Consider the following 27,561-nt stretch of genomic DNA (forward strand, 5'->3'; position numbering starts at 1 on the left):
CAGCACGTGGTCCCCGGTGCGTGTGTACTGACCCGGGTGGAGGAGCCGCCGTCCAGCTGGTTGAGGGAGTGCGCCAGGTGCGCATAGTCGAGCCACGGCCGCCCGTCCGCGCCCACCGAGTGGAACAGGTAGTCGCGGAACAGCTTCAGCATGTAGCGGTCGCCGGTCTCCGACCAGGCCGGGTCCATGTTCAGTCTGGGTACACAAGTAACGTGTTAGGTTGAATATATCAGCTGAAATGAGGAGGCACACTCAAATGTTATGAGTGTTATGACAGATCAATTGCACAGATAAAGAATGTCATACGTGAGAGCGAGAAGAATTTTTTTTTCTCTCTCTCTCTCTCAATCGACTTAATGACAATGACATGGCAAAACACTTGCACAGGCGCCGCCTGGCGGGATAAAATGTCAGTGTGCCTCCTCATTGTCATTAGTATCGATCACAACAGAAAGAAATCGCGTTCACGCGCTTTTATACATTTGTAATTTATTGGTACGGCTGTCGTTACCTAAAAGCTTCGTGTTGTAAAAAATATGTAGAACACAATATCCATACAGTAAACGGCGATAAAGAATACATCGGTCTGTGGAAAGAGACAATTAACGTCAAATAAGCAAAGAGACAACGCTCTACGAAGACAAAAAACCGATGTGCATTCTTTATCGCCTTAACTATATTTAACTTTTTGACGCCAACGACGGACAAAGAACAGCAAGTCCAATGTCAAAGGCGGTTTAATCAGCCGTATACTACAGACCTACAATAAACTGCAGTGCATACAGATACAATTTCAGTTTTGTGTTTGACACTTCGCTGGCGTACCATCTGAGCGACATCGTTTGTTTGACACGGCGTCGAAAAGTTAAAGTTTATGTAAAAGCTTGCCACTGACTCAGGCCGCTCGTTGACGACGCCCAGCTTGATCAGGACGCGCAGAAGACGACCGTTGTCGATCTCCCGCGGTAGTTGGTCTCTCTATGGCCTCTTGTGCAGACAACTAAGACTATACGTAGCTATGTTTGGGTAAAGGTGTGAACTGACTCAGGCCGCTCGTTGACGACGCCCAGCTTGATCAGAATGCGCAGCAGACGGCCGTTGTCGATCTCCCGTGCGAGTTGGTCTTCAAACGCGTCCGCTCGTCTCTCCAGCGCCTCCACCTGTGCAGATTACTTATACTGATTATAACTTTAACTACTTGATTATAAGATTTATAATTTTGTTTAAACTAACAAGATTTTTATGTATGTACCACTGTATATGCTCGCAATTAGGTCTCGTTTCAGTTAAGTAAAATTTAATTAGGCAATTTTTTTATTCGAATTAATAGTCGTAGCGTGAAACAAAATAATCTCTTTCCATTTGATTTATAGATTGTGTAGAGTAATTTTAACAGGTTGAATTTTACAAGTGAGAAGAGTGGCAAGCACACGAAACTGGCTAGGGACATAGGTATTTGACACATTTATTGCAACGAACGTATACAATGATTTAGTAAAGGAATTAATAAAAATATAAAAATCGTACTTTTCACTGTAACTGTAAAAAATGGTCATAAAGGTATGTAAATAAACAATTTAATAAGTAAGTAGATAAATAAAGTAAATCGACGGTACACAATTGCCAGCAATTCTCATAAAATTGCCGCGTTTGTTCAATATACACCAACGAACTATGGAGCAAGGGCGGAAATGCAATGGTATGTGAATTGCAGGCAATTGTGTTGCCCGTGTAGCAGCACCTTAACTACTATGATAATATCGAGTAATACCTGCGTGTAGAACCTGGCTCCGATCATGGGCATGAGGTCGGTGACGGAGCGGCGCGCGGGCGTCGTGGACAGCAGGTACCTAGTCACATCGTGCGTTAGCGAGCGCACTGACGCCGCACTCGCCACGAGTGGGGCCTCAGCCTTCATTCAGTGATGGGCTCAATTACGTTTTTATAACAAGTTCAACTTTAGTCTACGAAAGTGGTAGGCAAAGTACGACCCGAGAAAGGATGTCATCGAGCCCTCCACCGGCCCTTCATAAAAGTGTGATATAGTGATATGGCCATAACTGTAGTAAGAATGCGTTTTTGAAGTAAATCTGGCCCTCCGCTAAAATTACGTCAAATGTGGAAAGGAGAGAGTTTACCCACATGGTCTACGAAATTGAAATGAATACCGAGAAACCTGATAGTTATTATTAAATTTTGTTATTGCAGTATTTTGAAGTAGAACGTGGATCATGATTTTAGTGTTCCGTTTATTGATATACAAAATCCATGGAACGAACTAAATAACACAAATATAGAAAACTTTCGTTTTGCTCTAAAATATGGCTTCCAAATTTCAAGTAAACAACGATTAAATATATAAGTAAAAAATATTATGTGGACATTCTTACACAAGTCCCACAATAAGTTCCGAAAAGCTTGTGTTGTGGTAGTAAAACAAAGAAGTTTAGTATTATTGTTTTGGTCAAGTAACGACATAAACGATTTAACTCTGTAGTCTCATATACTCGTACATAAAAGACATAGAATATTATAGCTGTAGCACACCTCGGACACTGGCGATTAAATATATGAAAGAGGCGCGTTCCTAGCACACAGTCTAAGCTCGTGTACGTGAACGCGTACTATGCTTGTATGAGTGCAATATGGCAGGTCGACTGTTCGCGTTTTTGACAGACGGTAACTTTGAGGTAACCGAGAGGGGGTGGGCGGCACTTTCAGCGGGGAGCGGGAGTGGCCATACTGTATGATAATACTCTTTATTATACTGTGGCTGTAGTCTAATAAACAAGACCAATCTTCGTGTAACTTCGTACTGCCGGCGACGACACAAACTCGCCCGATGAAAAATTCTAAGCGGTTAAAATGTTAAGACTTAGTTTCATCTTTGAGCCATAAAATTAAGGGTCCCCCCACATCTAGCGTCTCGCGAGCGTCGCGTCGGGCCAACTGTATGGAAAAAGACGCCGCGTCGACGCGACGTCGACGCGGCGTCAGGCTTTGCCCATACAGTTGGCCCGACGCGACGCTCGCGAGACGCTAGATGTGGGGGGACCCTAAAGTTCGTAGATATCAGGGGCGTGGCGCAAAATATTTCGTCGATAAAGCCGGAGGGGTTTTCGGGATATGTTTTGTATGAACTTCTACAGATACTAGAGAATTTTAGGGAACCCGTAGGGAAGCGAGTTGTATTGACGCCTCGCCACTGGTCGGTATATAATGAGAAAGATTAGATCATACAGTATGAGGTTCTTGAGGTCGGCGGAGTAGGTGCGTGCGACGAGGTCCATGGAGGCGGGCAGGTTGTCGCAGTGCACGGTGCGGCACGCTAGCGCCAGCGCGAGGCGGCCGAGTGCTGTGAGGTCCTCTTGCTGAGCCTGCGCACAAGGGGGCTTGATTAACCTTATTAACGGACGGAGCGGAGCGGACATATTAAGGACTTCGCTATACTTCTGCCGCTGGTGACCTAGGCAATTTAAAAAAAAATTAACTGCATCTAGCATTTCACTTCGCCAGGAATGAAACGAAAGTAAAACGAACTTTTTAATGGGTTGGGTCCGCTTCGCTGGCAGACGAAATCAAGCTTAACTTTCGCTTCACGGCTGAGGCGATATGGCTATTTACAACAGCTGTTCCTAATTTATGGGATAATTACTCCCGTAGGAGTAAAACTGGTATTTTATGGGGGTGGGCTGACAGTAGCAGCAGGGGGCAGTATTGAAAAGGTTAAGAACGCCTGCTTGATAAACTCTGTAGAAATATAGATTTTATAATGGTTTCCTTCTGGTTTATCTGGAACAAGGACGAATTTATATTGATTTAGATGAAAACGTAAAATGGTCTAAACCTAGACATGTGTAAGTAATGCGAGTAATATCACAAATGTGATATCACTTGAACACGTAATATGGCATTACGTATCACTCCGAGAAATCCACCATCACCTCTAGCATTACGTATCACCCGAACGCAAATGCCCCATGTGATAACTATAATGGTGTAACAACTGAGATGTTTGAAATCATCACTTATTAGTGCGGTTTCACATTATCCCATCCGATATCGGATGTCGGACCGATATTCCATACATTACAGACGCCATCTTGGATTTTTTCTATTGAAATCCGTCCGACATCCGATATCGGATCGGATAATGTGAAAACGGCCTTACAGTTATTACTTTCTTATTTCTTATCTCGCTCTTGCGCTCACACGCGCCGCACTAAGCGCTCGGTCGCTCTCGTTCTAACCATCAAAATATCATACGATGCTTTCGGCTATTTCCGGAAGACTTCGGAACGCGCCACTCAGCTGAACGCGGTCGGGTTTACGTAGTTGCAAATTTCGCTTGCGAATATGATTTTATAACAGTCCAAAAGATTTAAAAAACTGTAATGCGTCCCCATAGAGCTTATTTTATTATTATCATTTCTTATAATCATTTTGTGGATGCGGGTAAACAGAGTAATTTTGTCTGTGAAATTGGGCGCGCCGAAAACAAAACATATTATTATTATTGTTGTGAAATGTTTAGTTGACTTTCGCGGCTAATAATTTATCTTTTACGCACATGTATGTATCAGAGTGGTAGTGGTATCGTATGATCCAGTAAGTATAAGTAACCATTTGCAAATTTTATGATTAACAAGAGTTATAAAAATATACTTAATTCACGTAGCGGTGACAAAAAGCAACATGTAATGGAACTACGCGCTGATATGAGATGCGTAGCCTTGTTGATATCTGTGATGACTGTGATGGTGCCGACCGAGCGCTGTCCAAGGCCGCGTAACGTTTCGTTTCGAGTGATGTATGATGTGACATCTCAGTGAGATGTTACTTTCTCGGAAAAGTGATGTGATAAACGGTCCTGGTTTTGTCAAGGTCCTGCAACAAACCTCGACTACTGATCCAGCTATCCCACGTCGTTGGTGTCGGTGTGCATCACGCCACACGCACGCGGCACCCACTACCTTCAGTACCTACCGTACCCACCTACTACTACTACTACCTACTCGTGGGTTCTGATGGTTCAGGCTGGTGACTGGACTAGCGACCCACCTGCCCCACGTCGTTGGTGTTGGTGTGCAGCGCGTCGGCCACGCCGCACCACGCCACGCGCACGCGGCACCCGTTCATCACCACCTTCGTGGGGTCCAGGTTTCTGGAACAAGATTCGAGTATACAAACCTAGTATTCACGCATAACATAGTAAAAATAACAAAAGCGATTTAGTTTACTGTACAATGAAGAAAATTATTACAACTCATACTCTTTTTTTTCTCTCTTTTTTACACTGATCTTATTGACCCAAGTCATACCTGAAGGAAAGTGAAGTGAGTCAAAGATGGAGCTCACACGTTCAGTAGTAGTCACTCTTGCTCGTTTAAAGTCCAAAATACTTTTAAAACGTCGATACAGACCTGACCAAATTACGTAGGTAGGTTTTCATATGTAGATTGTTAAAATGTGTTTTTAATTTCGTGTTATGCTTTGACCCTAACTGGCGCAGATAAGCTAATACTTTCATACAAAACGATGGGGATACATTGATTGATTGATTGATTTATTTATTTATTGATAAAAATATTTTACAATCAATCAAAATCGAGGGTATCTAGGTACTACCGGCTGCAAAAGTGAATGGAGAAATTCGCCATGCACTTTTGCAGTTGATAGTACATACCTGTGGGATTAGCGCCATTGGTGGTGTGTGGTGTATAGGGCACATAACACTCGCCAGCTTACCTTGCTCTGAATTAGAATGTACCTGCAAGCCAGTCCGGCGGTGTGTATGGCGCGCAGCGCGGCCGTCAGCTGCACTAGCAGGCTCCACAGCACCGCCTCCGGGAGCAGAGCGCCGCACGCCACTGCACGCAACATGGCGTTTTTCTGCAAAATACAATTTCGGTTAATGACTGGTTTGTTTTTTGTTAAGGGCATGTTACAAGGTAACCACATAGTAGCGTCTTTCGAGCGTCAGCGTTGAACACGTTCGACACCAAAAACCCACCTGGTAGGCGTACCTAAACTTTGCTCAGATACCGGACAACCCGCTGGGCGGATTCTCGCCATACAAGTGGGCGGTTATATGTAGATAACGTCTGGTTTCCATTTTCCATTTTTTGTTTGGTAGTGAATGTGTTAAACGATTCTATGCTCGAATGCGCAGCTATATCATTATCCATAGTCAATGCTCAAAAGACGCTGGTCCATTTATAAACACCACCGAACACAAAAATGGCATCTCCATGCTTCCATTTGTCCAACATCCCTTTGCTTTCCGAAAAAACCGACACCGAAGTCTATTGTTTGTCTGTTGTTTTTGTTCGCTGTTTTCTTTCCAAACGTGTAACTGTACCATGAGACTTAAGATCGCAATAAGGCACATACAATTCTAAAGAATCCCGATTTATTTGACATGTTTACGGAACCGCTGAGCTAATACAGTCTACTAAGACAGTTGACCGGCTATTATAAGTATATAATAGTCGGGCCCTAGACAGTCAAGTACCTGGTGTGTGTAGGGGCGCGGCGCGTCCGGGTCGGAGCTGAACGGGTCGTGGAAGGTGTTGCCCTCGGGCGCCGAGCTGCCGCCGGAGAGGTACTTGTTCATGACGGTCACGCACGCCGGGTGGTAGTCGTACACTAACACCATCGCTGTCAAATAACATTACAAATCAGTATTATCAAAGACCTATATAACTTCGTATAGACCGATAAAGTCTAAGAAAAAAACGTACCCCAAAACCATACAGAAAAAGGTACGGTGAGCTAGATGGCGATACACCTTTGGGGTACGCTCGGCTAGATGGCGCTAATATAAATATTTGACATTTTAAAACATATCAAGCTAAGAATATGGCCCAAATTGTCAAAACTAAGGTTCAAAAGTTTTAAGCCTCTGTCGAGAGATGGCAGTCTATGCACTGTGATTACACATTTTAATTTGACAGTAACTCTCTTTAATACTCAATCCTCTTTGGTATTATAAAACTCAGAGTTTCAGAGTAGGCGCTTGGCTTGTCAAAGTATTGCAAATGGTTATAATCAGATCACGATCGATAAAACGCTAACAATAACTGTTTAAGTACGGTTAGAATCTTATAAATAACGTGTAGATTGTCGTTAAAAATTCTTAATTTTTTTTGGCTATCATTATCCAGTCTCTCTCGTCGCCGTTTAGTAGGCACGTTGGAGTATGAATGCAGGCGGCGCAGCGAGGAGCATTCGCCACTCAACTCACCTACAGAATGCTGGATTAAAGCGTCAACTTACAGTGGTCACCAAACGCCTTGGTAGTGAAGCACTCATGCAGCCGGACCACGTTCGGGTGGTCGATATTCTTCCACATCTCGAGCCGTTTGGTAGGCACGTTGGAGTATGAGTGCAGGCGGCGAAGCGCGTAGTGTTCGCCGCTCTGGCGGTGCGTGGCGCGGTAGGACGTGGCTAGGGAGTGCGGGGTGCACTCGATCGGCGTCAGCTCAGAGTACATCTCCACGTTCTCTGGTAGATCTGATGGGAATGACGTGAGACATTTAAAACAGCTAAGGTGTGGGCCCAACAGAAACACGCGATGTTATATCGCCGTGTCTCTTTTATTTTCACGGGAGTGCTTATCTTTTGTTCGTTTTTATAGCCGATAGCTCATAGCTTACTAGCTCGACCAATGCCTTTAAGCTTTTGGTTGAGCATATTTTCATATCAAGAGGCTGCTTGACACTTTTTTAAAGTCGAATTAACCGAAAAAAAGATTACCATATTTTATTATGGCTTCAAAACCGCAAAAAAAAAACATTTTTAAAGTATACTTTCACTTAATCAGGCAAAAACAACATCTATAGATTGTCTGTGCATTACTTCAGTAGAATTGAACACAAAATTTTCTGGCCTTTTAAGTATGAGGCATAAAGTTCATTATGTCACTGATTAACTCGACATGAAGTTAAGTTAGGTTCTATAACGTCACTTCTATAACGGTTCTATAACGTTTTCGGTGGTCAAAGTTAAAAAAATATTATCACATTACACATATTTAAAATCGAAAATACGTAGTACACTTTGAATACCCAAAATCTATAAACATTGGTGTCTTATGTCAAATACCACAGAAAACAATAATTTCTTGTGCCAAATTCCATATGTCTAGTAGCCTATTGCTCTTTACTAAATGGATATAATGTATGTACGATATAAATAAGTACTATAATTCTGTGCTAGACCACATAACCCACCTGGGAACTGCCGCAGATCAGTCTGCAGGAACACCTCTTCGTTCCGCTGGTAGATCTCCTGCCGAATGGTCTCCGGCATGTAGAAGGTCGCTGCGAGGCCTGCCAACAAAAATTCATTCATAATACGATATGAAGAGGAAGCTGGACATTCCAATTTACTCGTGTAAACCTATACCGGATGGCGTAATATATTTTTCTGTCCTCCGGCCGATAAGCGTCAAATTTCAGACCGCTGCGCTATATGAAGTCACCGCTTCTCGGCTCCGTCGAACAGAAAAATAATATACACACCTTCGCCAGTAAATAAGAAAGCCTCAGATCACATGTTTGTTGACCTCGGCACCGCCTCGGCCGACATTTCTTACTTTACAGGCTACTAACTCGATTTAGAGGTAGGGGCTGCCAAAAGTGTTTCTGGAAAGTTTCGTCCTAAAGCTTGTGTAATGCTTAATGCTTGAGATTGAAAGCAATATCTGAAAAAATCGAAAGAATCCAATATTTTTAATTATTTTAGGAATTTCATTTCTCATTTCTTAGGTATGGCTTATTTATTTATTTAACCTTTATTGCACAACATAAAGTACAAATGGCGAACTTAATGCCTTAAGGCATTCTCTACCAGTCAACCATTGGACCAAACAGAAACTTACAATTGGTGCGGAAAATAAAACAGAAATTTAAATAGATATAAGTCACTATCTAAATACTATATGCATCATCAATATACATACATAAATAAGTACAATCATATACATACATAAACTAACTAAAATGTATAATATACATATATATAGTACTCATTTAACCATTACTGTCTAACAACGTTGGTGTACCTGCGAGAAGTGTTTACGTAATTGACGTTTGAAGGAAAACTTGCTCTGTGCTTGTCGTATTGCGAGAGGGAGATCGTTCCAAAGACGAATTGCCTGCATAGCGAAGGAGTTGGACATGAACCCGGTGCGTTAGAGGGGGATAGCGAGCTTAAGGCTCCGAGACTTACGAAGATCGCAATCGGGACGAGGAGTTATAAATTGAAATTTAGATCGAAGGTAATCTGGTGCAGCTGGATCAAACAGGATAGTATAGAGCATGCAAAGTATTCTAGACGACCTACGCTCGCGGATCGGGAGCCAGTTTAGTTTTCGGCGGAAGATGGAAATATGGTCGTACTTTCTGAGCCCGTAGATAAATCGTATGCAGTTATTAAGCAAACGATCCAATTTATTTAGTAATTCCTTCGTAATGTTTGAATAACATACGTCACCATAATCTATTACAGGCAATACTAACGCCTGAATAAGGAGCATTTTCGTGCTAACCGGCAAAAAGTGTTTAAGCCTGTAAAAAGACCGCAGCATATTCGTTACCCGGCGACAAACATCCGAGACTTGCGGAGCCCAAGACAGACCAGTATCCATTAATAGACCCAAGTTTCTCACTTCCGGCGCGTAAGGAACCACACTGCCCCCGTAAAGGATCGGAGCCAACTGATAACATTAACTAAAGAAAGCAAGCGAGGACTTCCGAATATGATGGCTTGACATTTGTCCGGATTAACATTGATGCCGAAATTACGAGACCAGTTAGAGATATTGGCCAAATCATTATTAATTTTCGTCACTGCTTGTTTTAAAGGAGTTAAATCAGTTTGCGTATATATTTGTAGGTCGTCAGCGTATAAGCAGAGGATCCTAGAAGTAATTAGATTTATGAAGACTGAAAAAAGGAGAGGAGACAGAATGCTGCCCTGAGGAACGCCAGAAGTCAGTTCACGCCAATCGGAAATAGCATCATCCGCCCTGACCGCCTGATGACGATCCTGAAGATAGGAAGAAAACCACTCGGTCACTGTTGATGAGATGTTTAGGTGCCTTAATGTAGCAAGTAACAAGTCATGATTAACTGCATTGAAAGCATTGGAAAAGCCTGATCTAACATCCTCAACAACTTTCAGCAATGCGGTAGTCGTGCTGTGACCAGAGCGAAAACCTGACTGATAAGGAGAAAGGAGCTGGTTGTTGAAGATGTGAGCAGACAATTTCTTATGGACAATGGCTTCTTTGACTTTGGACAAGAAAGGTAGTATAGAGATAGGCCGAAAGTCTTTCATTTCACTAGGATTAGCCTTCTTAGGTAATGGAATTACGTACGCTTTCCGCCACAAAGAAGGAAAAGTGTCAGTAGACATGGATAGATTGACAATATAAGTGAGAGCAGGTAGAATACTTTCAGAAATATGAACAATCATTAGTCGGCTTATATCGTCAAGACCAGTAGCATTCGATCTAATAGATGAAATAACGTTACTTATCTCATCAGCAGTGACAGGGGTGAAAGTAAATTGAGTTATGGAATTAAGAGGCAGGGCATTTATTTCTGAAACACTTCGATCTATTGTAAAGGGATCTAAATTGGAAGATTTAGCAAAATGCGAATTAATATCATTAATACTTATAGAGAAAGATGAAAAAGAAGAGGAATTAGTCTGGTTTACAGGCTTTCCAATGCCTAGAGTTTTCAAAAATTTCCAGGTATTTGCTGCGGAGGAAGAAGCAATATTGTCGTGAACATATTTGCGCTTTGCTGATCTCACCATCTGATTGCACTTGTTCCTAGCCTTTTTGAAAGTCACCCAGTTCTCTTCACAACGTTCGCGTTTGAATTTACGGAACGCACGATCCCGCCTTGTCATTGCCATCCGTACAGCTTCTGTAATCCACGGAACAGGTGGACGCTTCAGCTTGACACTACGATGAGGTGCGTGCAAATCATACAAATTTAAAACTAGCTTGCTGAACGAAACAGTCGCATCGTTTACCGAGGAAGCAGTTAAAACGGTAGACCAGTCAAGAGCTCCCGCGTCACGTCTTAATGCATCGATATTTAATTTCGCAAAGCTACGGAGTTTTACTGTCTTAGGTTTCAGTTTGCGAGGCCTAAAGACTGTATCGTTAAGTGTAAGGACAAAAAAAACCTGGTCTAAATGTTGACATGTGCATAATTTTGTATTATTATGTTCCGAGAGTATGATCTGAAGGTATTGGTAAGCACTATTTGATATAAGAAGGTCTGATATTGATTTTATTTTAGGGAGTTTATGGTACTTTCATTAAGGTCTAGCAAATACATTTGGGACAACCCCTATCTGGCTTAATTTGAGAATATTCCAATGAGTCATTAGGACGATTTCAACAAACAAAGGTTAATATGCTGCCAAAACATATTCTTTAAGAGTCCTCTTTATGGTTGTTCAATAGGGCACTTGCAGAATAAATGCGGTGAATTTATATAATTAAAAAAAACGCATTTTTGAGCAACGTTTCGGATTGCCGTAAATTTTTGATGCAAGCAGGAAAAGAGAAACAGGTAAAAAAATTAGCCATAGGCCAAAGTCTACTAGACATTCATGGTGTTTGAACAGTCCCTAAACCAGATCGACATAAACACTGTATGATAGATAAATTCGACATCAAAGTCGAAGTTAGCGTAAGCGCCATGCTATATTCTCTAAATGGCCGCCATACACAGATCCGAAACTCTATTTTTTTTAAATAACAGTGGCTAGACTATGTCCAGATATTCTGCTTTGTGGATCATGTGTAGTTGAGGTTCGCACCGTACAATATTTTTTCGCAATCGTATCGTCTTGTACGCAGTTTGTGAATTTTCTAGTAGCATTTGTCCGAAATCGTAATTGGTACTCGGGAAGATTAAGTCAATACTGTCTAAACCACATGCTTCACGTCGAGTTTCTAGGACAAAATGCGCACCTTATTATGTGACTTATTAAGCCCATGTCTTGTTATAAGAAAAAAATATAATAGAAAATAAATACGGCTACTCAAAGTTGTGTTTATACTTAACGATACAGTCTTAACACGATAGCTGACGAAAATTAGATCGTGGTGTGAGAAACCGGGTGCCGGGCACTGACCAACCTGATCCACATGATCCACAGAAGTAGTAAGAATGAGATCTAGCCAAGTATCGGTTGTGTCAGTATTATGATGCGTAGATTGGAGTGGAAGAATTGTCATATCGGCAGACTCTGCGGCTACCCTCAACTTACGCGATCTAGAATTGCTTTTCAAAAGGTCGGTATTAAAGTCGCCCATAATTAAAATATGTTCATACTCAGTGCTGACTGTGTGAAGTAGTGTCTCGAAGTCTGAAAAATAGTCTAAAGTAGGAGGACAGTACACAACACCAAGGACGGCATTCGCTCCTTGCATGGTAACCTCAATCAACAAGTGTTCCAAAGAATTAGAGAATTGTGTAGGGGACGAGGAGAGAATTCTATAGGACAATTCGCTACGCAAGTAGATGGCAACACCTCCCCCGCCTTTGCCCACTCGATCGTTTCGCAGTAACACGTAGCCGGGTAGACAGTACAGAGTAGAAGCTAAACTAGGCTTGAGCCAAGATTCAGATATTAAAATTACATGTACCTTTGAACCAGAGAAAGTTTCGAGTAGGTCTTGGTAATGACAAGGAATGCTTTGGGCATTAAGGTGACAGACATTCAAGTGTTTATGAGCATTTTGGAAAGTGCGTGTTACGAAGTTACCAAGGGTGTCAGGCGTGGATATTGAGCAATCAAGAGAGTGAAAAGAAGAAGACAAATCACAGGCTGAATGGTATGTTTCGTCATCTGACATAACAGTTTATAGAAATAGGTACACAAAAATATACTATATAGCTATAAATAAATATATATAAACATTAACTAATATAATAAAGCATGCAAATTACGCAATGAAGCACGCAAAACTTATTTCGCTTATGATTTTGATTTTGATGAGCTTATATGGCTTATGATTTAAGTATTAATTTCGTTTTATTAGATTGTCCGATATTTTTTAATGAAGAAAATAACCATACTTTCAGGGCTTGAAACGGCTTATTTCTTTAAGCTTCCAACTAAAACTTGGATTACTAACAAACTCTATAAAACCAAGCCTTGCGACAGCATAAAAACAAAAAAAAATGGGCGTTTTTCCAGAGATAATACATAATACCTTGAGATAAGACAGTGATAAGAAATTGGAAGAAACAATTTACATGTGCATAAACAACGAAGATGCAAACGAAGTAAAGCCACCATCTTATAAATGTTAACAGGTCATTATTAATTCCGCAGCCCGAACACACTGCACCGTCTGCACCGCATTTCGTATGCAGCGATACCCGAAGCAAACATCTAGCTCGTAGCGTTTAGCTCAGGGTCTTTAGTCTTGACACATGTTACGGTGTAAAGCACTGTTTACTTACGAATATTTAAAACCTGGAAACGAAGGTCATGTGTAACATGCAGGGGAAGGCCACGGGGCGTTTCTACCGCTGCACTTTTATTAATTTTGTACTGGAGAGTTAGATTAAAATAGCATACACGCTAGCCCACTATTACTTCAAATTACAAGCTTTTGTTTAACTAGCAATGTGTGTGGAAACAAAAGAGTTGTAGAATGTATTAGACCCTATACATTTCACGACGCTTTCCGCATAAACTAAGTACCATTGAGCTAAACTGTTAGAGAGAGGAGTTGACCATAGGAACCCTATGACCTTACCACAAAATTTAAATTTCGAAAATAGTGAGAAACTCGACATAGTGGACCGATTTTCATGAAGTATGGCTAAGAACACTCCCGACTAACTCAGATTCCAAACAAAAAACTAGATAAAAATCGGTTCATCAGCTACGATGCCACAGACAGACACACATACAAACAAACAGACAGACAGACACGTCAACTTATAACACCCCATTGTTTTTGCGTCCGGGGTTAAAAAAAAACAACGCAACCTAACAGTAACCTATACCTAAGAATTAAGATAGTATTGGATGTCTTTAGAAACTATACATAGAGTCAGCGATAAAAGCTTGGTATGAATATGAACCAAACAAGTAATTTTTGCCAAAAAACTTAATTTATAAATACGTTAAGAATTTGGTCACTAATATTTAAATTATTTGTTACCGAAAAGTGTAAGCGTTTGAAATACTGCAAGGACTTACATATGAATTGGTGGATATTATGTTAACGTAGTTCGTGCGAGCTAAGTAGAACAAGGGGCGTGTCTCGTAATTAAGTCGTATTGGATGTCGGTAAACGTTAAAATATGACACTGTTGTAACATATACGAGACCATTGATTTATAATTTTGCTAGTTTGTGCTCAAATAAACATTCATTAAATTATAGTGCGGGGCGGAAACGGCGAATTAGTATGAATGTATAGTCCCTGCTGGCAGAAAGCATGAAACTTGGCATGTATATAGCTTATAGGTTTATAAGAAAATATAGAAGTAGAAACACGCCGAGGTGTCAATGTTTCCCCTCATTCCCCCCACTTTTGTATCCCTGATTTCAGTTTTTTAATATTTCCATGAAAACCGTGAAAGCTACCATCATGATGTCTAGGAGAAGTATATTCTTCATAAAATTCTCTCCAATATTGTCTTTGGAACTATAAAGCTAGAACTTATAATTTTCAAACTATCCTCATTTTCCCCTAACAATATTTCTCTTTGATGACCTGAACGATAAGTAAGACTAAAGACTTTGCTCTTTTACCTGTGGCGATGTTGCTGGACAAAAGTGTTTCTTGGGTCAAACTGATCGGATTTAGCTCAATAGTCATGAAATCGCACGTCACTACCCCCCACAAAGACAAGGGGAAAGGGCCGGTTTCCTCGGTGAAATCTTTATTACTTCTTTTTGGTCTTACCGACTAGGGCAAATCGTATAACATTTTCGTGTAATATAGGGACGAGTTAAATAGTTAATCATTTCTGAAAAAGTCGTTGCACCTTTTCATACAAAAATAAGGATTTTATAGCAAAATAATGAATTGTTATGTATTTCATTGTGAAAGTTATGGCATTTACAATTACATCGCGGCAATTATCAATAAATATAAAATAGGACAGATTAGCCAATAACCCAGTTCTGATGATGGAATCCTGGAGAAGTCGTGGGAACTCCTCAAATCTTAAAGGCATAGATATAGTGATTTTTGTGTTTTTATTAGAACAGCATGCATTTACGTTCAAAATAGTGACATTTCGTGCAGTGGAACTGCTTATGATCATCAGAACGGAACTCCTCAAATCTGAACGGCACACTTATACTGACTTTGGTATTTTTATAAGAACCTCATGCATTTACGTTCAGAACAGTGACATTTGGTGCAGTTGAACAGCTGATGATGATCACAACGGAACTCATAATTCATAATTCATTTATTGCATTTGTAATCATGTGTTACACAAGGTCTTACAATAGGCTATTTACCTACAGCAAAAGATCACATGAACCCTGTTAGGGTATACAGCAATATACTTACTTAAATAAGACTAAAACTATAATTATTTACATAAAATGGATTTTTAATTAACATGCATTTTAAGCAACATTACACGGACATGTAGCGGCAAAAATTATTTCGAAATTGATAAAATTTATTGGTATACATGTCACGTAGCGACATTAGCATTACCTGACGGGGCGGGTAGTGCTTTATGAACAGAGGGGTGTTCGGAGTGCGAGGGCGATGACATGCGGGGTTCCCCAGGGCTCTGTGCTGGGTCCCCTTCTGTGGAACCTCGGCTACGACTGGGTGATCCGAGGGGTGCAGCTTCCCCGCATGATCACCGTGTGCTACGCGGACGACACACTGGTGGCCGTACGGGGAAAGGAGCTGGACGAGCTACTCAGGAGGGCGGCGGTGGCGACCGAGCTTACGGTGCAACGCATAAAACTCCTGGGGCTACGAGTCGCCCTGCCAAAGACCGAGGCCATGGTCCTCGGACGGACGAGAGGGTGGGGACAGTTGCCGGAGGGCACTTCAGTCAGGGTGGGAGGTGAGTCTGTCCAGGTCAGAGCCCACATTAAGTACCTGGGCCTTGTCCTGGATAGGAAGTGGACCTTCGAGGAGCATTTTGCTAGACTGACTCCCCGTCTTGTAGGTGCTGCTTCGGCCTTGGGTCGCCTACTGCCTAATCTGGGGGGGCCGAATGCTCCATGTAGGCGGTTATACGCAGGAGTCGTCCGGAGTATGGCGCTCTATGGTGCACCGATTTGGTCTGGACACCTGACAAGACGCGCAAAGGTATTGCTCCGGCGGCCCCAGAAGTTCGTAGCTCAGCGGATGGTGAGGGCCTACCGTACTACCTCTTACGCAGCGGTATGCCTCCTCGCCAGCACTCCACCCTGGGAGTTGGAGGCAGAGGTACTAGCGGAGAGATACCGACTGAGGGCAGAAGCCAGAGGGCGTGACGAGCTCCCGGACGCGGAGGAGGCCGAAAGAACGTCAAGAGCAGCCGCGGATAGTGTCCGGACACGGGTGTTTCGGACACTATCTGCATAAAATACAGAGAGAACCGCGGCCTCAGTGCCACGAGTGCGGTGTGGCGGACGACACGGCCCAACACACTCTGGAAGAGTGCACTCGTTGGGCCGTGAAAAGAGCTACCCTCAGGGCAGAGACGGGAGCGGCGGACCTCTCGCTACGCGGCGTAGTAGAGACTATGCTGGGTAGCGAGAGAAAATGGAAGGCGGTGGCCTCCTTCTGCGAAGCAGTCATGTCGCGGAAGGAGGAAGCAGAGAGAGAGCGAGAGGCAGCTGTTGACGCTCCTCCGCTACGACGAAAGCGGCAGGGTCGAAGGCGGAGAGCGTACGCTCGCCTCGAGCCCTAGAGGGGCCATGCCCCATATGTGATGCCGGATATTTTGATGATTTTATTTTTTCTAATAAATAAATAATATGTTCTAGTTAAATTAATAAAATTACATTCCTATACTTTCAGTCCATTTTATAGTTTCAGCATAAAGGTTTTGTTCATCTAGTTTATTCAGAACTTTTTGGCTAGTTACCTCTATGGTGGGGAATTTGAATTTGGATAGAGAAAGAACAAATGAATGGGAGATGGAAAATTCTGGACGTGAAGAAAAGGCGTTTTCTGACTAAATATGTACAGAAATTAATTTTATAAGATAATAATGATGTTTTGTGGCATGGAATGCATATATGAATCATTTTGAGGAACTTTATAGATGCATAATAAGGAAAAGTTTTAATTTGGTGTTTTGGAAATGCATAGTTCCATCATCGAGGACAGGAGCAATAGGTCCTCAGACTACGCACTGCAGCTGTTGCTGATATGCGTTGGCGTTTCGGTGGTTGTGCTGAGACCTAATAATTTTAATGCTTGTCTGCTGAAGTATTTTCCGGTAAGTGTTACCATAGTTCAATCTTAAAAGGAGTAGGGAAATTCTTTCGCTTATAAACGTGGTTCTTATTATTCTATTTCTATTGTAGGGGAGGAGAATGTTCATACTTCACTAATGAATCCGGAGCCGGGAACGGAGTGTTTCTTCGGGGACTTCAGAGATAGCAGGTACCTATTGTGTTGGTTTTTTTATTTGGTTTGTTTCTTTTTACAGTTAAAATCTTAATTTAAATCCTTTCTATTCAAAAGTTAATTATCATAAAATGAATACTTGAAAGCCTATCACATGATTGCAACATTTGCCAGATCCAGTTCCAGTTTTAGTTTCAGTTCTAGGTATAGCATTAAGAGTCACACATTTACTGAGTAATAATTTTTGTTTACAACAATTTGTTTGGTGGTGGTTTAATCTATATATTAGGTTTATCTTAAAATTAGTTTGATCTATGGATGGTGTTTACACATAGGATCTGTGTTTTTCCTAGGTTTTATGATCGAACTGAACTTGATGTAAATAACAGTTTAACGAACCAAATCTTGCTCTACCAAGTTACTGAGTTAGGTTTTATTTAGGGTGTACATAATAAAGAAATTTGTATAAAATACTGGTGTTTCTTTATTCTTTCCCGAACCCTAGGTATTATGTCAACAGCCGGGCATATCTCTTAGATAGGTTGGTGACATACATTTTAATTCAATTTAATTTATAGACATTTTCATTTTTAGGTTTTACTTAATTAATACTAATAAATAATACTTCATTAATGGAATTAAATGTCAACAATAAAATAACTAAATTGAAATGCAATAATAAAAAACCTAATCGTATGCAATAATAAATTAGAAATCAATTGGATTATTAAAATTATATATAATTATACTCCTCAACGACGCATAGCTCAAGCTCATGTTAGGAGATTTGTTCTCGTCGTTATGCTTGCTGCATTTCTGAACGTATTAAATGCATGCTGTTCTCAAAGTCACTATAAGTATGCCGTTCTGATTTGATGAGTTCCGTTCTGCTCATCATCAGTAGTTCCATTGCACCAAGTGTCACTATTCTGAACGTAAATGCATGATGTCATTATAAAAATACCAAAGTCATTATAAGTGTGCCGTTCAGATTGGAGGAGTTCCGTTCTGATGATCATCAGCATTTCCTCTGCACGAAATTTCACTGCTCTGAATATAAATGCATGATGTTCTTATAAAAATACCAAAGTCATTATACCTGTGCCGTTCAGATTTCAGGAGTTCGGTTCTGATCATCATCAGCAGTTCAACTGCACCAAATGTCACTGTTCTGAACGTAAATGCATGAGGTTCTTATAAAAATACCAAAGTCAGTATTAAGTGTGCCGTTCAGATTTGAGGAGTTCCGTTCTGATGATCATAAGCAGTTCCACTGCACGAAATGTCACTATTTTGAACGTAAATGCATGCTGTTATAATAAAAATACAAAAATCACTATATCTATGCCTTTAAGATTTGAGGAGTTCCCTCGACTTCTCCAGTATTCCATCATCAGAACTGGGTTATTGGCTATTAATCTTTCCTATTTTTAACCCCCGACGCAAAAACGACGGGGTGTTATAAGTTTGACGTGTCTGTCTGTCTGTCCGTCTGTCTGTCTGTCTGTCTGTCTGTCTGTCTGTCTGTCTGTCTGTCTGTCTGTCTGTCTGTCTGTTTGTCTGTCTGTGTGTGTGTCTGTCTGTGGCATCGTAGCTCCTGAACGGATGAACCGATTTCGATTTAGTTTTTTTTATTTGAAAGCTGTGTTAGTCGGGAGTGTTCTTAGCCATGTTTCATGAAAATCGGTCCACTAGGTCGCGGTCGGGGGTTTTTTCAAAATTTTAATTTTGTGGTTAGGTTATTTATTTATTGATAATTGCCGCGATGTAATTGTAAATGCCATAACTTTCACAATGAAATACATAACAATTCATTATTTTGCAATAAAATCGTTATTTTTGTATGAAAAGGTGCAACGATTTTTTTCAGAAATGATTAACTCGTCCCTATATTACACGAAAATGATATACGATTTGCCCTAGTCGCTAAGAGCAAAAAGAAGTAATGCATAGATTTCACCGAGGAAACCGGCCCTTTCCCCTTGTCTTTGTGGGGTGTAGTGACGTGCGATTTCATGACTATTGAGCTAAATCGGATCAGTTTGACCCAAGGAACAGTTTTGTCAAGCAACATCGCCACAGGTAAAAGAGCAAAGTCGCTAGTCTTACTTATCGTTCAGGTCATCAAAGAGAAATATTGTTAGGGGAAAATGAGCATAGTTTGAAAATTATAAGTTCTAGCTTTATACTTCCAAAGACAATATTGTAGATAATTTTATGAAGAATATACATACTTCTCCTAGACATCGTGATGGTAGCTTTCACGGTTTTCATGGAAATATTAAAAAACTGAAATCAGGGATACAAAAGCGGGGGGAAAGAGGGGAAACATTGACACCTCAGCGTGTTTCTACTTCTATATTTTCTTATAAACCTATAAGCTATATACATGCCAAGTTTCATTCTTTCTGCCAGATCGGAATGTACATCTGGTTAAGAACTCGTACTATTAATGGTACTTAATAAAATAAGATTAAGGCTGCTTTAAAAAAATACGTCAAAATAATGTAAAATTGATAGTTTTAGTCGGTGAAATACTACACTTTCCGTTATCCAATAGATTTATTTAATTCAAATTTCAGTTAGAGCATCTTATTATCTTGATTTTTATAAGACTGGATTTTTGAAAACTAAGTCACTAAATTAATTATGAATTTTTCTCCAATGCACGTTTAGAAAAACTCACGTATAGAGCTGAATTAGTCGATCTTATTTGTAAAATTTGGACAATTTTGATTACTAAAACAGGTAAATTTATAATTCGTATACCCTGTACTACAAACTTCTCAGACTACATTTTTATTATAAAGTTTTAAAAAAGAGTAAACATGGCTAAGACGAAATCAATTTTTTTCAGAAATTACCTAAAATTAAGTGGCAATTTCTTTGAAAATCTACATCACATCGAAATATTTTTGTTTTTAATTAATCTGCAACGTTTACTTAAATTGCTGTTATGCCATAATGATTATAGATTGCTATTATTTATTTTTGACAATTTTATGAAAACGAGCCTTCACCGGTACAATTATTACCACTTTTGGACATTTTCTCATATTTTGTTAGACCAAGTAGAAAAAGTCCTATAATGTGATATATATTTGTAAACTACTCGCAAAGCCCTTTAATTTGATACTTCACACGGTATGATATGACCAAGCGCTCGGTTGCGATTTCAATGTTTTTCACACGAAAGCCCTCTTAAAACAGGCTTGTCAAAACAGTTTGAAATGTCATAAAATGATTTACGACGTAAGTTCATTTCATAACAAGTACAAATTAGCTCCAAGACGTAAAATAGTTACTTGACGTATACTCGTAGTTAGTTGGGCTATTTTTTTCAAAGTTGTCCACCCCACTTTTTTATGTTTTTAGTATGAATTTTCTGAGATGAATTTTGGGTTTTGCCGTAATCTGTTAAACAAAACCCTTTGTTTCTATTATTCACAGCGGCTAGCTCTCGTTTCCACAGCACGTGCTAAAGTCTCAGTGTAGTTAAAAAGCAACTATCATGATAACAATAAGGTTCAAATTTATGAAACAGTTTACAGTGTGCAGGTAACTTTTTTTGAAGATGACAAAACGTGTTATCTCCGAAAGGGCTTTTTATGGATTTAAACCTTATTGTTATCATGATAGTTGCTTTTTAACTACACTGAGACTTTAGCACGTGCCGTGGAAACGGGAGCTAGCCGCTGTGAATAATAGAAACAAAGGCTTTTGTTTAACAGATTACGGCACAACCCAAAAATTCATCTCAGAAAATTCATACTATAGTAACATGGGTATTTTTTACGCGATTAATACTCAGAATCGCGAGCTCTTTCGATCCTGATAGGAGAAAAAAAATGTCCCAAGATTTCCATACATTTTTTCGAACCTTCCATTCCGTTACCGCCATACAAAATGTATGAAATAATGGTAACGGAATGGAAAAAAAACCTTGGGACACTTTTTATTCTCCTATTAGAATAGAAAGAGCTCGCGAATCTGAGTGGAAACCACATAAAAAATTTCAAATAAAAAAAAAAAGTGGGGTGGACAACTTTGAAAAAAATGGCCCAGTTATGGCAGTAAGGTGCTCAGCTAACGTGCCAATCGTTTACAATCCGTACCGAACGACACACCAATATCAAATCGCACTAATACCGAAGAGTGATAGACATAAGTCTGCGCTAGGTTCATCATCATCATCATTTAAATCCTCGATCCACTGCTGAACATAATCCTTTCTTCGTGTATCTACCGTAATTCCGTCTCTTCGCAGGGTATATCTTTTTTTAATTTCGTTTAAAGGAAGTTAAGTTTCGTTTAAAAAATTTAGTTTAAAGGAAGATACCAACTGGTTGATGAGCCGAACTACGTGTAAATTTAACCAACGTAGTAATTTTTGAGGGTCCTACGCTAAAAACTAGGTGGGAATTTCGACGTATACTATAAAGACAGGCGAAAATAGGAACCGTAGGCGAAGAAATTTTACAGTACGCCAATGGCCACTTGCCCCGGCACCGGGCCAGCCATAACCAGAAGATTGCGTTACGAATGTATTGGCACGTTGGCTAGGCAGGCAGGTCATTCACACCAAGTTAGATGTTGTTAGCATTTCATTCACGCCAGCTATGCCAAATCGATTATTACGGATTCGAATTAGAGCATATACCACCTCTCACTGATTATGTGTTATTCACTGATTTTTAATCAAGGAAAACACGAAGTGTTTAAAATGGTCCAGATGACATATTTTACAAAAGTGAAAAAGTAAAGTACAGCAAACTACAGTGGGATATTTGACCACAGTGACATTGACACTTGACACTGACAGTTCTGTGCCTATTTCTGGGTTAATAATTAACATTGTTACTCAGCGTCAATATTTCCTTGTTGAACAGGCAATGAACGGCGAAATGTCACTGTCGGGCGACAATTGTCACTATCGTGAAACAGGGCACAGGCAGCGACAAAAGCTATTATTAAAACTAAATAGTTATTTACGACTAAAATGCGTAACAGAGAATATTCGAAACGAGTGGCGTTAATTTAAAAACACGGATATCTTCTAGAAGGGCCTTTTCTGCCCTACTAGGAGGGAGAAGAGTGACACGTTTCCTCCCTGCTATGAGGGAGAGGGAGCAAAGTGACCTTTTCTGTCCAAAGGCACATTTTTTTGTAAATTTATTATTTGTTTTTGCATAGATTTTTTCGGTTTAAATAATATATTAGGTATAAATTTCCTCATTGGTGATGTGAAAAGCAGTACGAGTTGGTAGCAAAAATATTTCCACTTTGGGTACAATATTTGAATCCCTTACTATGCTCAGGATCTTATTTTTAATTATACAATCCTTTCCTTCCTTCAGCATTTGTTTGCCCTCGCCGTAAATATCTCATTTTGCTCCCTTGTTATAGGTAGTTTCAACTCAGTTGAGGCCACGCACACTATAACACTGTCATGTAATGACAACGAGATTTTGAAATTAGTGTTCTTACCGTGTACCGACTGCAGATTCAACAGTGAATTGCAAGAAAGACCAAAAAGTTTCTATTTACTATTTTGTTAAGAATTACGTCTATAGAACTATTTTCAAACAAAACAGAAAATAAAATATCTCGTATGTGATTAATTAATTGTCAGATTATAAATAAATAAATAAATATTTTTTCATTACTTATTAGCAGACATAGAAGTCGCAGTAGCAATAACGTCAATTAACATAGGGACATCCTTCCGATATAAAATATATCGATAGCTGAATACTTATTTGGAAGTGAAATTTCATATGAGCTATAAAGTTCACCGGATAATTTAATTTAATAAAATAATATCGTTTGTCCTTAGCAAAATTTTATTCGTGCCACCGCGACTTCCAGCTAGTAATACTGAGTTCATATTTAATAGCGTCATGAGAAAATTAAACGAAGAAATAGCAGCACTTGATAAAGAAACGTTTCACAGTATTTTCCGAAAAACCCAAGAAAACGAAGAAAGATATAGGGAAAGGGAACCTATGATAGATGATTTAACCGAAAACCAAAACCTTATAATCAATCCTAACGAATCAGATGAAGATATGCCAAGTGGCGGTGGTTTATAAAAGGATTTGTTCATTATTTTTTACTGCTTTTAATACCATTAATGATAAGTATATCAATAAATAATAATGTTTTTCAAAAATATATTAATCGTTTTTTTTTACATTCACTCACTCATTTCATTCATTCATTTTTTTGCAATCAGTACTAATCTTCATTTAGCTGTGTGTGTTATCATTCACTTCAACCTCCGTGGAATTACCTATACACAATTTATATCTGTTCAAATCGAGACTAGTTGAGATTGACCTATTCCAGGGGTGGGCAAACCGCATCTGCATCTGGCTCTCCGGAGGTGCAAATATTATATGTGAATACTTGGGGATCACAGGTCAAGGAAAACTACATTTGCGACTTTTTTGATGAAGTTCTTCTCAAAAGTTTGCCGAGCCCTGATCTATTCGGATCGGACGTCAGCTCCGAAAACCTCGATCCAAGCCCTCCTACAACTACGCTACAACTTCTCTGATCAGCTCTACTGTGCTCTGTGCTGTCGGACTTTCAAAACTAAATTCAGATTTGTAAATCTCGCTCGTGCTGAGGCACGTAACTATTTAGTTGAAACAAATGTCATTTGTTTATGAAATTAATGAATAGATTAATAAAATTTGTCAGGAGGTCGCCGCCATTGACGGATACGTCTGTGGGGGGACATCATCATCATACAACACGTGTATCGTAGGTACAACAGGTTGGTGGTAGGACCTACTGTTAATGTAATATTTGACCGAAATAAAATTTTGGCAAAAATTACCTTTTTTAAGTAATCATGCATATTGTATACCTACAAGTTAAAGAAACAATTGAATAGGCTAGTACTTTATATGAACTTATTACGCCGGCACTTTTAATCTGAATAGATAATAATGCAAACCATGGGAATCTCCACCTGTGCACACCGCAGGTGCAAGGCCACGGCATAATGCCGCTAGTATGTCGTTGCAGTTCGTGTAAACTGGCTATCAAACCCTACTGCGTGGATATTACGATTAATGTATGGTCAATTAGTACGGATACGGACCCTGTATTTAGTGCGTCTTTGGATTTTTTTAAGATAAGGCCTTTCGTAAAACACAATCAAAATATGGTCGCTATCAAATATATCGGAAATGCTTAAGTGAATATTTAGATATTAGTGAGAACCTTGGCCGCTCTATTCTGATGGCGACAGTACCGGCCTATAAAACAGGTTTTCGTCTAAACGAATAATATAATAATGACCTAACCACAAAATTAAAATATTGAAAAAACCCTCGACCGCGACATAGTGGACCGATTTTCATGAAACATGGCTAAGAACACTCCCGACTAACTCAGCTTTCAGACAAAAAAAAACTAAATCTAAATCGGTTCATCCGTTCGGGAGCTACGATGCCACAGACAGACACACACAGACAGACACGTCAAACTTATAAAACCCCGTCGTTTTTGCGTCGGGGGTAAAAACTAACATCACTCCACGACATCCCGTAGCAGATGTATGCCTGTGTGGACGTGCCTGCATACATCTGCGTCATAAGCCGGGTCCACACTGGCCGCACGCCTCGCGAGGAAAACGTCCGTGCTCATACGAGCACAGTTTGCCTCGCCCGAGCAAATTTGCTCGACAAGATGGCGGCCCTCGGTCAGCTGTTCAAAATAGTTCTGCACGAGAACACATATTTATTAAGAGTTTTGAAAGATTCACGGTTATTTTTATTAGACTTATATTGACCGGGATATAGACCGTGATGAAAAAAAAATATTGCCCCATTTATTGCCGTGAATCGTGATTGATTTACTTTTCTTTTTAATCCTTATTGAAAAGAAAATGCGAAAACCACGAATTACGTGCAACGGAAATAAATATGAGCAATGCAATTTTGAACAGCTGACCGGGGGCCGCCATCTTTCCGAGTAAATTTGCTCGGAAGAGCACGGACTCTTTCCTCGCGAGGCGTGCGGCCAGTGTGAACGTGAACCCGGAGACGGCATCATATCACCTCACTTGACCTGTATAAAGGACAACAGTAACTCACCAGGCTTGGTCTGCGTGATGGGTCCCATGTGTGTCGGCGTGCCCGCGTACATCTGCGTGGCGTATGGAGAGGGCACCGCCGGCCCTGGTCCCACCACGCCTAGGCATTGCTCCGGCTGGCCTGTGGAAGACAAAAATATTAGCTGGTCGTCTTTGCAATATCTATAGAGGTAGTTATGTAAGTATTTGTATATAGAGCGCGAATAATTAATATTTGATGGCTATTACCTTTTTGCCTGTAAATTACACCGAGGATTAGAAATATTTTACTTCATAAATGCCGATCCCATACAAGTTAAAACTTTAAACGGCCGGGCGATCACAGCTACAGAATAGATGAGAGCGCAAGTAGTGCTAAGCGGTAACGTGGTCGCGTTTTTTTTTACTTGTTATATCATACAGTTTGGCTCTTAAGTACAGTCAACCAATTGGAACCCTAGGCCACTGTAGAACTATGTCATAGTGACGTTATAAATCAGATTGTAAGAAATCTCTTACTGCTTGTCATTTTGACATGGTTGTAGAGAGGCCTAGGGTTCCAATTGGTTGACTATTCCTGCATACACTTGTTAAAACGTGACATCTGTCCATCTTAGCCTTACAGGCCTAGGTGATCATTTTCCCCTTGGGTAAAATGATGATAGTCGATTATGTTACTCCTTAAACACCCGTATCCCAATATATGTATTAGATATCTCTAAACATCCAGCTCACTTCTCTGAAGTCTGATAAATAACACTTCGTGTAACTTCGTATCGGTGGCCACAGAGCACATTGGATAAAAGATTCTGAGCAATTAGAAGGTTAATCAAATTATACGGGGCATTTTTGTAATTGTTCGTTTTGGCACTTACTATTTTTAAACGGCAATACCTTTTTATTAAGAATGTCTCTGTCTTCATCAAGAATGAGTTCCATAAGGCCATACAGGTATTCGTAGGTAAAGATCTAACTGCATTTTCCTCAGCTATCCGAATGTATAACGCTTAAAAAAATTGCATTGACGCACGCAGCCCTTGTACTTTTAAAGTCAAGTAGTCTCGAAGCGAATATATCAGCATCACATCTCGTCTTTGTCATGAACATTTGCTCAGAGGTCATTGTATGAATAACTCGCGAATAAGAGGTATTATTTCCTGCAAATTTGAATCTACTTTCGCTTGTGACTTTGTGCTTTGAAACGACTGGATGGCAACAAACAAACAATATGAATGTCTTTCTTGTGTGTGTTAAATAAATAAATATTATAGGCCATTCGTAAGATTGTCTAAGGGCTACGGAAAGCTAAAGAAGGCCTGTTGTGGGTACTCAGACAACGGCATTTATGTACAAATAGGTCAATGCCTACATAGAAAACACCTTGGGCACGGGAATATTTTCTACGATTAATTTTTTTATAAAGTATTGCTAGCAAGAAACACGATAATTTTAACTATTTTCGACATTAAATCATTATTAGAATTCAATAGGAAATTATCTGGTAGTGTCAAGAAGCTGACTAGCTTAAATGTCATATCTCCATAGAAATTTGCCACACATTTCCATAGCAAATGGCAAGTAAAACCAACTCCGATTCTATCGTTCTTCTCCTAGACTTTAGCATTCCGATTTCTGATTTTCATTAGATTGCACTTTCAAGAAATGACTTGAATTGAAATGAATCAGCAAAGCTTTAAACAAAATATATTTTGATTATTTGAGAAAAATGTTAAAATAATAATATTAATAATCTTACCCATAGGTGCGGAAGCATTGAGCCCGCCGGTCGAATTCATGCTGTCGTTTGTGGAATAAAAATACGTCGTGCCGCCGACATTCTCCTAAGAGAAATACGTCCATGAAACAGTAGTAGGAA

The 27,561-nt window shown here is 40.0% G+C and overlaps 1 protein-coding gene across 2 annotated transcripts in view; it reads right to left on the reverse strand.

Moving 5' to 3' along the window:
* The window catches only part of LOC125240762 (PAN2-PAN3 deadenylation complex subunit PAN3), a 36,943-nt gene that overhangs the window by 4,806 nt on the left and 4,576 nt on the right, over nt 1–27,561 (reverse strand). For both annotated transcript variants that reach the window (XM_048148826.1, XM_048148825.1), the window contains exons 5-15: nt 27,442–27,526; nt 25,708–25,827; nt 8,235–8,333; nt 7,279–7,515; nt 6,515–6,660; nt 5,771–5,892; nt 5,062–5,164; nt 3,241–3,377; nt 1,772–1,850; nt 1,045–1,160; nt 33–195 (exon numbers count right to left, since the gene is read on the reverse strand). In XM_048148826.1, coding sequence (XP_048004783.1) covers nt 33–195; nt 1,045–1,160; nt 1,772–1,850; nt 3,241–3,377; nt 5,062–5,164; nt 5,771–5,892; nt 6,515–6,660; nt 7,279–7,515; nt 8,235–8,333; nt 25,708–25,827; nt 27,442–27,526 — 1,407 coding nt within the window. The remainder of the gene's footprint in view (nt 1–32; nt 196–1,044; nt 1,161–1,771; nt 1,851–3,240; nt 3,378–5,061; nt 5,165–5,770; nt 5,893–6,514; nt 6,661–7,278; nt 7,516–8,234; nt 8,334–25,707; nt 25,828–27,441; nt 27,527–27,561) is intronic.

This window comes from Leguminivora glycinivorella, chromosome Z (genome assembly GCF_023078275.1).
Source record: "Leguminivora glycinivorella isolate SPB_JAAS2020 chromosome Z, LegGlyc_1.1, whole genome shotgun sequence".
NCBI lineage: Eukaryota > Metazoa > Arthropoda > Insecta > Lepidoptera > Tortricidae > Leguminivora > Leguminivora glycinivorella.